Source organism: Sesamum indicum, linkage group LG3 (genome assembly GCF_000512975.1).
Source record: "Sesamum indicum cultivar Zhongzhi No. 13 linkage group LG3, S_indicum_v1.0, whole genome shotgun sequence".
Classification (NCBI taxonomy): Eukaryota; Viridiplantae; Streptophyta; class Magnoliopsida; order Lamiales; family Pedaliaceae; genus Sesamum; species Sesamum indicum.
Genome location: NC_026147.1, coordinates 17,933,226 through 17,945,193, shown reverse-complemented (window position 1 = coordinate 17,945,193; position 11,968 = coordinate 17,933,226). Strand labels below are relative to the sequence as shown.

Here is an 11,968-nt window from a genome sequence, read left to right as displayed (position 1 = left end):
TATAATATGAATATGTGATATATAGAACATGATCTTTTACCATTAACTTTAAACTGCCATTAGGTCTTTTGTGGAATTGGTAGAGATAAATTATTCATTACATGATGGATCAGCTGGTTGGAATTGGAAACCTTGTACCAATGTTTGAATTGTCTAATTTCCTCCTTCTATGTATGCTCTCAGGGGAATGAATTGTTTGAAAATTCCTTTAGGCTATACCTGCCCCCCTCTCTGAATTTCAAGGCAGCATATATATATCGGAAAAAATGTAAGCAACTCTTTTATGATATCGCAAATGAGCAAATTACCCCCTTATTAAAAAATAAATAGCGATTGATCTTTCTATATTTTTTAAAATACAACAGTTTACCCCCTATAATTTTTAAAATAAAGCAATTTACCTCCCTGTATACAGAGGTAAATTGATTCATTTTAAAAAGTATAGGAGGGTGAATTATGATATTTTTTCATAAAGGGGTAATGTACTTATTTTCAATATTACGGGGACATAAATTGCTATTGACCCTCTATATATATATATAGAATATACATGAGAAAAGACAAAATTTTGAGGATGTTTGGATGAGTTGTAAGTTATTTAAAATATTTCTAGAATGGGTACAAATTCTACCACTGAAGTTTGGACTATCCATTGCCCAAGATAAAGGATTCCATAAATTAATTATACAAACCGACTCTCAAATGCTTATTAATCTTTTTTGCAGGAAGAAAGAACCACCCAAACATCTTCTTCCTCTGCTGCAGGATTGCAAGGCTCTATGGGATAGTTTTCACAATATTTTGGTATGTTAAAAAAATATATATATATATTCTGTAAGGTATTTAAAAAAAATTAGGATTAGTTATACTTAGACCCTTTTTTAAAATGTTAAACTACAATTTTATTCAAAAAAATTTTGAAATTACTCTTACACCTCCTCTAAAAGTTTATTGTTTACACATATCCCTCGTTTGTTAGATTCTGGAAGGAAAATGCTGACGTTAGCAAAAATTTTACATAAATTTTTAATTAATCCTAATTCAACATTCTCATGTAATAATTTTATACTTCTAAGGGGAAAAATGGGGCGAATAGCAATTTATTCCCCTGTGATATTGAAAATGGACACATTACCCCCTATGAAAAAAATATAGCAATTTACCCCCCTGTACTTTTTAAAATAAAACAATTTACCTCCTTATAGAGAGAAGTAGATTGCTTCATTTTAAAAATCATAGGGAGGTACATTGTTGTATTTTAAAAAATTCAGGGAGGTAAGTTGGTATTTGTTTTTTCATAAGGGGATAATTTGCTCATTTGCAATATCACAAGGGGGTTACTTGTATTTTCTCGGGAAAAATATAATGATGTTAATCTCACTCCATATACATATATATATTATATTTATCTTTTTATAAGCAAAAAAACATACATGAAAATGCTAAACGAGAGGCAAAATTAAAAAAATTTATATTTTTTTTTGCTGACATTAATATTTTTCGTCTAAACCCTCACAGAAGGGAGTCGGGTGTAAATGAAGAATTTTCAAAAGAGGTGTAAGTGTAATTTCAAAATCTCTTTGGGAGAAGTATAATTTTACATTTTTGAAGGGAGTCTAAGTATAATTAACCTAAAAATTTATTAAATGTTAGGCAAATATGTTTTTTTGAACCAACGGGATATGGGCTCTATATAAAAATGGTTTTACACTTTCCGAAAATTTATTTTTATATATCAAATTTCAGAAAAGTTCGCAAATTCAGTTCAGATATTAGATTTTTCTTAATTTTTTACAGCAACTGGCACGTGCTTCTCACACAACTGTTAATTTAGTAGGGCAAAATTATACTTTTAGCTCCATTAATTGAAGGTCTTCATATGTATGTAATCCAAATTTTACGAGTTCAGCATAGTTAGTTAGTTCCAAATTAAAAAAACTTTGCATTTTTTGTCGTCTTTCAAATATCCCGTTGAAAAGCTATAAAAAGGCGCATATTCATGGCACGTGTCAATTAGTCAATGCAATAACGCGGGAACCTGACACATAAAACACTTGGGATAGAAATTTGCTCCATTTGTTGTTGTCGTTGTTTTTTAGCAAAATTGGGGCAGAAGCTTTGCTGAGAAAATGATGAAAAATCGAAATATCTCCAAAGAGTTTATTAATCATAATAAAAAAAAAAATACTTGAAAAGTTTTATTTCATTCTGTAGGGTGGAAACCCCTCAGTGATATCTCTTTCACAAAATGACCTAGCCAACTATTACAAGAGATATGGAGTACGAAACTCCTTAATAATACAAACAAAAATATAAGCAATAAAAATTATAACAGATATACAGAAATAATGAAAGAATAGGATAATGAGAATATGCTCAGATTGTTGCCAGATCCAGCCACTGTTGTTTAGGATTATTAGTCACAGAGACTTAACCACCATAAACAGCCACGCCCATAGTTACACCACAGAAACCATACCACAAGAGAAAGATCACTGAGGTCAATTGAGACTTCGATTCAACAAAGTTGTTGATCAATTGAGACTAGGAAAAAAGTATTCTAGCACAGTTGATGATTATTTTGTTTGGACCGTCAAAGTTTTGGTATATTTTTCTCTTCAATGATGTGATGGGGAGAATTAGGAAAATTCTTTGGACAAGACAAAAGTACTCCCAAGTCCCATTGCGCAATGTTTACAGTCCAAGTTTGCCCAATACAAAGTTTAACATAAAAAAAAATGCAAGCAACTCTTTTTACGATATTATGAATGAATAAATTATCTTTTTATGAAAAAAAAAACTATTTATTTTTCATGTTTTTAAAATACAACAATTTATCTCATTATATATTGAGGTAATTAAATTGATTCTTTTTAAAATGCATATAGGGATGAATTGCTATTTTTTTTTTTTCATAAACGTGTAATTTACAATATTAGAAGGGGTAAATAGATTTTGTATCATTATTTCAAGTAATTAAGACCTATTTTGCCAAACCAAAAGAGTTAAAAGTAAAATTTTATTTTGAAATCGCGAAAAAAAAAAAAAAAAGCTTGTCCATAAGATGTCTTAATATATTTGCACGAATACGAATCCAAAATGTTGAAAAATTAAGCTTAATTAAGATTTTTCATAATTTTGATGCTTGAGAAATGAAAAGAAAAACAATACATATCATGAAACCAAAAAGATTAATTTACATGTCGTTGTTTTGGTGTAGAGAAAATTCGAAGTCTAGTGTGCAAATATATTAAAATGTTTTGTGGCTAAAAAAATATAAAAGGTGAAAAGTGGGAACATATTCATATTTTTGAAAAAACTATTATAAACTAAAGAAATTATTTGCAAGGAAAAATGTCGTTTATATTATTTTGTAAATACTACAAAAAAACAAAAAAGAAACTCAATTTATTAGGACGAAAAATTCAAGAAATCAATCACATATTTTAATTTGTGACTGACATAAGGGCAACCTGAAGTCAATTGCAAAATTTCTAAGATGAAAAATGTTATCGTCGCAAAGATCATTTTTTTTTCAGAAAATAAAATTATTTGAAACACATTAAGTTTGCATCAGATGATGGTGAAAAACGTAATACCATGATTTGAGATGGACTTCGTAACTCCCATCCATAACAAATTCAAATTAACTTTGTCTTGTTATTGCGATGGATACGTCCGAGGCAACAGTTTTGGACAACGGTCTGGCACTCCCATGCCAGGACGGATTTTAAGACACAATCTTGTCACTCTTTTGGCGACGGATTGTCCTTGCAAATTTGCTACGTCTGTAATGATTGATAATAAATAAGAAATATAAGTAAAAGTATAGTAAATAGGTCATGCGTGGTGTTGTATCACTAGGCCCGACATCTGCAAGACTTGGTACATGTTTTAACATAAGGTATAATATTATGGTTTAGTCCAGACTTTGTACAAAAAGTGTTTTAGTGACAATTATAAATGTATAATATTTATGTTTCAACCTCGTCAATTTGGTCTCCGAATATACTAAAAAAGTTATCAAAATTAGTCACGGCCATCGACCTTTTTGGATGGGAGAAAAAAAGGGACCGAACCAACAATAAAGGCCAAAAATTAACAACCCTTTACTTGCAATAGAGAAAAGAGGTCCGAGGCACCATTTTTTCGGTGAAAATAGTCAAATTAATTTCACTTTTAGTCCCCTAAATTGAGTCATTAAATCACTTTTAATACTCCATGTCCCAACTTCATCAATTTTTGTCCCAAATTTTCTTAAATTGGTCAAAGTTAGTCATGACCGTTAGATGACCAAAAAGGTCTCTCTGTTAGTTTAAATGGATAACTAACGGTCAGTGCTAATTTTGATCATTTTAAAAAATTTGGGAATCGAAATTAATGAAGTCAGAACATGAGGTACGAAAAGGGATTTAGTAATTAATTCAGGAGACCAAAATTGAAATTATCCCAAAAGGAAAAAACCTAAATATTAAATGAAATGCCGAATAACATTTTGTATATAGTAGAATTAATTATTTGCAATGAATCAAGTTGAGTCCCTTTTCCCTTTATTATCAAATAGGGCATTTTGAGTAAAGGGATACATCAAGTTGGATAAATCCTACTAAGATCATGTGCCTTAATTATTTGAATACAAGGAGTTGAGCATATTACTCTATTTAGTTCAAGATATTTATGATATTTTATGACAGCCAAATCATAAGTTTTCAATAGCACAAAAAAGGGATCATATATATATATATATATATATATGGTTTAATACAATTTACTCCTTAAAATATCGCAAATCAGTGAATTAGCCCTTTATAAAGAAAAAATAGTAATTTATCCCCCTATACTTTTTAAAACGATACATTTGCATTATTTCATTTTAGAAAACACAGGGGGATAAATTGATATATTTTAAAAACAGAGGGAGATAAATTATTATTTTTTTTTCTAAGGAGATAATTTGCTCATTTACAATATTAGAGTAAATTTGTCTGTACTTCTCCCTATATATATGTATATTAATAGAGAAACACATGGATGAAGCCAAAAAAGCTCTTTATTCATACTTCTTGAGAGGGCGCTGCCCATTCATTTCCTTCTCTTCCAAAAGTCAGTGTGTTGGTTATTTATTCTTTTCTTGATTGGGCTCTTCTTTGTTTTTACTATAAACAACACCATATTTCAAGTATATTGTTTTTCTCCATCATGGAGCACATTTTTAATTAAATGCAATTAAATTTTAAATATGTAATTATAGATTTAGTCCTATAATTTGTGCACCTCATTGTTGGATCTTAATTTTTACATATTTGATCCAGGGCGTCAGCCGTCATATTTGATACCGAGTCGATAAATTTGGTCATGAATAGTCAAATTTGGTTCTCCGTACATTTTGTTGCCAAAAAGACATATCATGGCCACGTGTTCCGACACGTTATTATTACATTATTGCCACATGCGAAGTGTTTTAACATGTTATTACCACATCTTTTTACTGCAACATATTTTGGCCACAAAAATTACGGACCATCAAATTTGACAACCTAGAACTGATTGCGCCAGGCCTATTACCAAATGTGTTAAAATTAAGGCAAAATTTGCCGAGCTGGCCCAATTTTTTTAAAAAAAAATAAAATAATGCATGGCATATAATTTTTAAAATATAAAATAATAATAAATTTAAGTAGTTGTTTAATAAAATACTTCAATTTCATTAAAAAGAATAAAAATGGAAGCATGATTTTGATAGGTGAGATTGAGGCAATGGACATGTGAGTCATAAAGTGAGCAACTGCAATTTTCTAATATATATATATACCCAATTAGAACCTGTTAACTATTTCATGTGACTGTGAAAACACAGTCTGCAGCAGCTAACCCAAAACCGGAGAGAAATTGAGATATTTTTTACTAAGTACCAGAGAAAATGATGCCCAACCATTTCAATAATTCACATAAACTACTTTTTGAGTAAAATTTGCATATTGTTTTGTTGAGGATATTTGTTCTAATCAACCACATTTCTATGCCAAAAACTCAGCTGGAGTCTGCCCATTTGGAGGAATCTTAAGTTATTGGGAAAATTGTAATTTTAGTTTCGGAATTTAGTCACGTTATTTTATAATTTTGATAATTTTAATCATTTTCCGACTGATTTGATCAAAAATTATAATTTACTCGTAATTTTAGTCTTTTTATCAAATGTATTTGTGTTTTATCTTGATCTCATATATGAATTGTTTAAGTATCCAAGGGTTTTAAGCGGGAACCTTCCGGTAAGTATAATATTTGCTCGTTTTTTTAGTTCTGTTACTTGTTTGCGATTTGATACCCCCAGAGGTCTGCTCGACCTCGACCCAAAGATCATAACTTGTTTTATATGGTTTTCACAAGCTTAATTAAGAATAGGTTAAAAATACTTGAAAATATTTTAATATAAAATAATGATGAGGTCTTTAAAAATATTCTCTAAAATCAATAAAAAAAAATCACTTTAAAATTACTCGTTGTTAATTGAATTTAGGTAAAATATTTGAACCAATATACAAATGATCAAAATTAGGCAGCACCATAGTTAACTTTATCATATAATAACTTTAATTAAAATAATGTGGATAATTAGGAGAGGAAATTCTTTTATTATAGAAATAATAATTTACATTACTACGTCAATATTTCAAAAATTAAAAGTGTTTTCTAAAGAGAAAATTTTGAGAAAATTATACTTTTGTTCCCTAAAAATACCACTTATTCAATTTCAGTCCATAAATAAATGTAAGCACTTACATTTTTAGTCCATAAACATACACCCCTTTTTTTTGGTTATTTTTCCATTACATCGGAGAGAAAACATCATATCCTGTGCACGTGAGGCAGGGAAAAAAAAATTATTTTCATCTCATTCAACAGTCAATTATCGAAAATGATCAAAATAGTAAAAGAAGTGTAATTAGTTCATTAATCAAAAGTGTAAGTAATGATTAGCGTAAATTACAATGGGCTCCCTTGAGGTTTGCTTTAACTACAAAAACCCCCTTATTGTTTGAAAAATTATAAACACACATCCTCGCAAAATTACAAATACCCCCTACAATAAGTTGTCATCAGAGGGTATTTGTTTGGGTGCTTGTAATTTCAGGTGGGCATTTATAATTTTTCAAACAACGAGGGCGTATTTGTGACTATGACAGATTTTTCAAGAAAGCCCGTAATAAATTACCCTAGTCATTATTTTGGGATTGAAATCAAATAAACGGTATTGTTAATGTAAGAGTAAAAAATACGATTATTTCGAAAAATTCTACGTATTATTATTTCTTTTTTTATGGATCTGAAAATTGGTAAAGGAATGGAATTGAATTCCTCCCAAACAATTAGGCATGGAATGAATGAGGTTGAGAATTTTCTCCCTGATTCGTTTGGCATCATTTTCACACACTTCACATAGTGGAAGTCCGACATATGCAGAATGAAAGAGATGAGCACAGCATGGGGACTAAGGGAAAGGGGATTCCATCACGTATGAGTATGCCTCTTTCTCCCCCTCTCACCACCCATCCCAACCAGCCCAAATGCAATTTACCCTTGTAATATGTGAAATGAGTGGATATTATCTCTTTGTGTTTTGAAAAATGAAGCACATTACCGTCTATCTAAACCATTTTTCTCAGGGGTTTCACTGCAAGAAAATTGTTCAATAGCAACGGAAAAAATTTGGGTCGAGATAATTAACAAGTAAAACTCTCGTTGCTAATCTATATCATCTGATTCAAGAAAAGTCCTTCCACACTCACAAACGGCGGCTAACGACACCGCCATACCAATTTTTTGTGAAGTAAAAAATGCACTTCATGATAAAATAACTAACCTATTCAACTTTTTTCAACTTTTTTCTTTCTTTCTTTTTATTAATATAATGTACTAATTTATATATTTATCTTATTTATAATATATTTTAAAATGTGAGCTTATTGTATGCACGTAAGAACGAAGTGCCGCCGCGGATAGTATATATAAAGGTATAGACGAGAATATATTATGTGACGTAAGAGGATATTTAATTTCTAGAGGATCCCAAAAAAGTAAAATATTTGGGATATGGTATCAGGTTTTCAAGAGAATCATGTCCTTGCAACTAATCCAGTTATTGGTGAAGTTAGGCTCATACTTCATATGGAATCCCATCTATTCCAGGAATTTGTTCTATCTTGAAAAAAAATTATGTTTTTTTTTTCTCTTTATATTACAATTATTGTGGTTCAGATTTGATTTCGATTGATCTGAACCAATTATATAATAAGTATAGCGTATATACCATGTAACTGAAGATTCTTGTTCGGATTAGGTTTAGCTGTATCAAACCAATCACAGAGCAAGTATATCATATTTATTATTGTGATTGGTCACCTTTCCTAAATTATACACCAACCACACTGCAAGTATGTTACACTTGCCATATGATTGGTTCAGGTTCGATCGAATTGGATCGGGACAAGAATTTCCCGTCATGTAACTAGTGTGCGGTTTAAGAAAAATGAATTATATGACAAGTATACTACACTTGTTATGTGGTTTATTATTATATACATTAATATTTTGTTCGTTTAAATAATTTAAATATATGAACAACGTGATAGTTACACTTGGACAATGATCTGTTGAGACGTAATAATTTAAACACAAGTTATTGTAGTTAGGTAGGTATATTCACACTCACAGAACATGGAATTTACCCTGGAAGTTGGAGCTCGAATCTTGCCAAAAATTCCTTTCATTTTAGGAATAATTACACTCCCCCTTTGCAGGTTGGTGCAATTACACGTAAGTTTTTTATGATTTAAAATATTATATCTAGTACTTTCAATATTTGTTTTTATTTGATAAATAAGTCCCCCTGTCAGTTAAAATTTATCAAATTTGTTGATATTAATAAAAAAATTGAATAAAAATTCATATTTAACCCCGATTGACGTATCACTAATTTATTGTAGGACAAATAATTTTTTTTTATAGCCAAATTAACCTTATATATTTTCACATGTTAATGAATGTGAGGAGGTATATTTTCACAGTTATAAATGAAGTTTGGATAGAAAAATTTGTTTGACCTACACTAAATCAGTAATAAATCAATTGAGGGTAAATATTAATTTTCATCAATTTTTGGGTTGAATATCAATAAAATTTAGTGAATTTAGACTAACGGATGGACCCATTTGTTAAATTGAAGCAAATCTCAAAAGTACTAAATATAATTTTCCAAACAACAAAAAATTTAAGTTAATTACATCAAACCTCAGTGGAAGCGAGTCTAACTATCCCTTCATTTTAACATCAAAATTCATCTATATTATGTCATCAGCGATGGATTCTGTAGAGTACGAGTTGCAAATATATTTGTTACGATATTAAATAGTAAATATTTTTTTTATTTTTTTCTCTGAAAAGCTTAAACATTTAGATGAGATAGTCGTTCAACACGGTATTAAGCCTAAGCCAAGTAAGAGGAAAGGCATATTAAAATACTGGTTTAAATATATTTACACCCACTAAGATTATTACGTATAACACCTTTTACCATTCGCAAAATTACAAACACATTTCTTGAGTTTGTAGTTGTAATTACAAGTACTCTCCCATTAGCGATGAAATTTCATGAAAACACCCTTTAAATATATCGCACTACCGTCCTCTCAAGAGACGTACCTATAATTTAATAAAAAATAAGAGTTATTTACGTAATTAAATTTCACATCGGACAATTGTCCTATAATTTATTCTAAAATATTAAATTATTCTCATCTCTAACAGTCGTCATCCTTTTAACAATATTCATACACGGCCATGGATTCCGAAGCTATAAATACCACTCCTCGGGCCCCTATACCTCCGCCATCCACATTCAACCAGCCCATTATACAGCTCTTGAGCTAAGAAAACAATGCGGGCAATGATTTCGAAATCCAGGGAGGAGCAAAGCAGCCAGAACTCAGACTGTTCGCGCTGTGTGGGCAGTGAATCCCAAGAGTGGAGGAGCGTCGTCGTCGGCGTCGGCAGGGAAGACGTTAAGGTGAAGAGCAGTAGTGCTGAGAGCGCAAAGGACTTGGAGAGTTTGGAAAGAGAAGAGAAGTTAGGCGTTGAGGAGCAGTCAGAACCCAACAGTTCTTTCCTTCATGCAGTCGTCAACATGGTTGGGATGCTTATTGGTAATTACATACAACTTCACACTCACTTTCTGTGCTCAAATTTCTTTACTAGCAGTAATGGTATAGATATGTCTGTGTATAAAGTTACACATATTTTATCTATGTTCATCGGGCACGTGTTTCTTTTTTGGTGTGCAATTCATAAAAAGTGAAGAAAAGATTGAATGACAAACCGCATAATTATTTCACATTTCAGTAATTAATATTGGGGTGGATTATATTTTGTTGTTCCAAATATGCTTGTTTTTATATTTTGTCATTGATTTTTTTTTTTTTATTTCAACTTAGTATCTCAACTTTGTGGAATTTACATCTTGTCATATATGACTGTTTTTTTATTAATTTTTTGGCCAGAAGAACATCACATGCATGTTGTGTGAATGTGCTTGCATTTGATGTTTTTCGATGAAAAACTTGGTTGAAAAAATAGTTATAAATGACAAAATGCAAAATTTCATGACGTTGAGATGGTAATAGATGCCAAAGTGTAAAAACAATCATAATTCAGATGGTTAATTAACCATTAATATTAATTGAATTAATTGCATTTTAGCTTTTGTAAAAGAATTGGTAGGTTGAAAATTACCTCCTAATAAGAAATGAGTTAAATGTAATTTATCCTCTGTAAAATTAAAAAGGTAAAAAAATATTCTGAAAATAGAATATAAAAGAAACTTGGCAATTGAAAAATGATGCAAAAAATCCTCTTGGAGCGGGAGGTAGTGTGCATTATTTTTCAAACATCATGAGGATTTTTATATCTTCTTTTTTCATTATAGTTTTTTTTTTTTGGTTAACTTTTCAAATTCACGCAAGCGGGTAATTGTATTTAACCATCAAAAAATGGATGATGCAACTCCTGAACTTTTATAAAAAGAAGCTCACTACCTCTAGCATTAGAGGTTGCGTTGCCTCTTTTTTAAGAGTTCAGTACGCCATGTTACCCTTTCTTAAGTAGAGTTTTTTTTTTATTAGTACTTTTATTGGAAAGTCTATTGCATTTAACGGAATGGGTTTAATATAATTTATTTTTCTATGATATTGCAAATGAGCAAATCAACCTTCTATAAAAAAAAATAATAGCAATTTACCCTCCGTATATTTAAGGAGGTAAATTGTTTTATTTTGAAAACATAGGACGTAAAACTTGCTGCATTTTTTAAAATACAGAGAGACAAATTACTATTTTTCTTTCATAGAGAGTACTTTGTTCAATTGACGATATCACATAGAATTGCTTGCATTTTTCTCTTGAACGGGATATGATTTTAAAAAGTTTGTCTGTATATGTAATGTTGTAACAGGTTTAGGGCAGCTATCAACTCCCTATGCCTTAGAAAATGGAGGCAGCAGCATGTGCATATAGTTCCCATCTACTCGGAAAATGCCTGCACAATAATCCTAAGTCAAGGGACTACAAAGATATTGGGCACCATGCATTTGGTTCAAAAGGAAGAATCATAGCAACAACTTTGATCTACATGGAGATTTTCATGGCCCTTGTTTCCTACACCATATCTCTTCATGACAATCTAGCCATCGTGTTTATGGGCGTCGACCTCAGGTGGGCTCATCTAACCACGTCTCAGCTCCTTGCCACGATAGCGGTCTTGGTGGCGCTTCCTAGCCTGTGGCTAAGGGATCTTTCTTCCATATCGTTCCTCTCCACTGCTGGGATTCTCATGTCGCTTCTCATTTTTGTGACGGTAGCCTGCACCGCGATTTTTGGAGGTGTGAGGGCTAACCATGACATTCCGCCCCTGCAGCTT

At 31.0% G+C, this 11,968-nt stretch overlaps 1 protein-coding gene across 1 annotated transcript in view; it reads left to right on the top strand.

Annotated features, from left to right (window-relative positions):
* Positions 9,899–11,968, top strand: part of LOC105158679 (vacuolar amino acid transporter 1) — a 3,468-nt gene continuing 1,398 nt past the window's right edge. Inside the window, 3 exon segments of the mRNA XM_011075511.2 lie at positions 9,899–10,199; positions 11,504–11,546; positions 11,548–11,968. The exon segment at positions 11,548–11,968 is cut by the window's right edge and continues 90 nt beyond it. Of these exon segments, the coding sequence (XP_011073813.1) occupies positions 9,935–10,199; positions 11,504–11,546; positions 11,548–11,968 (729 nt within the window). The 5' untranslated portion in view covers positions 9,899–9,934.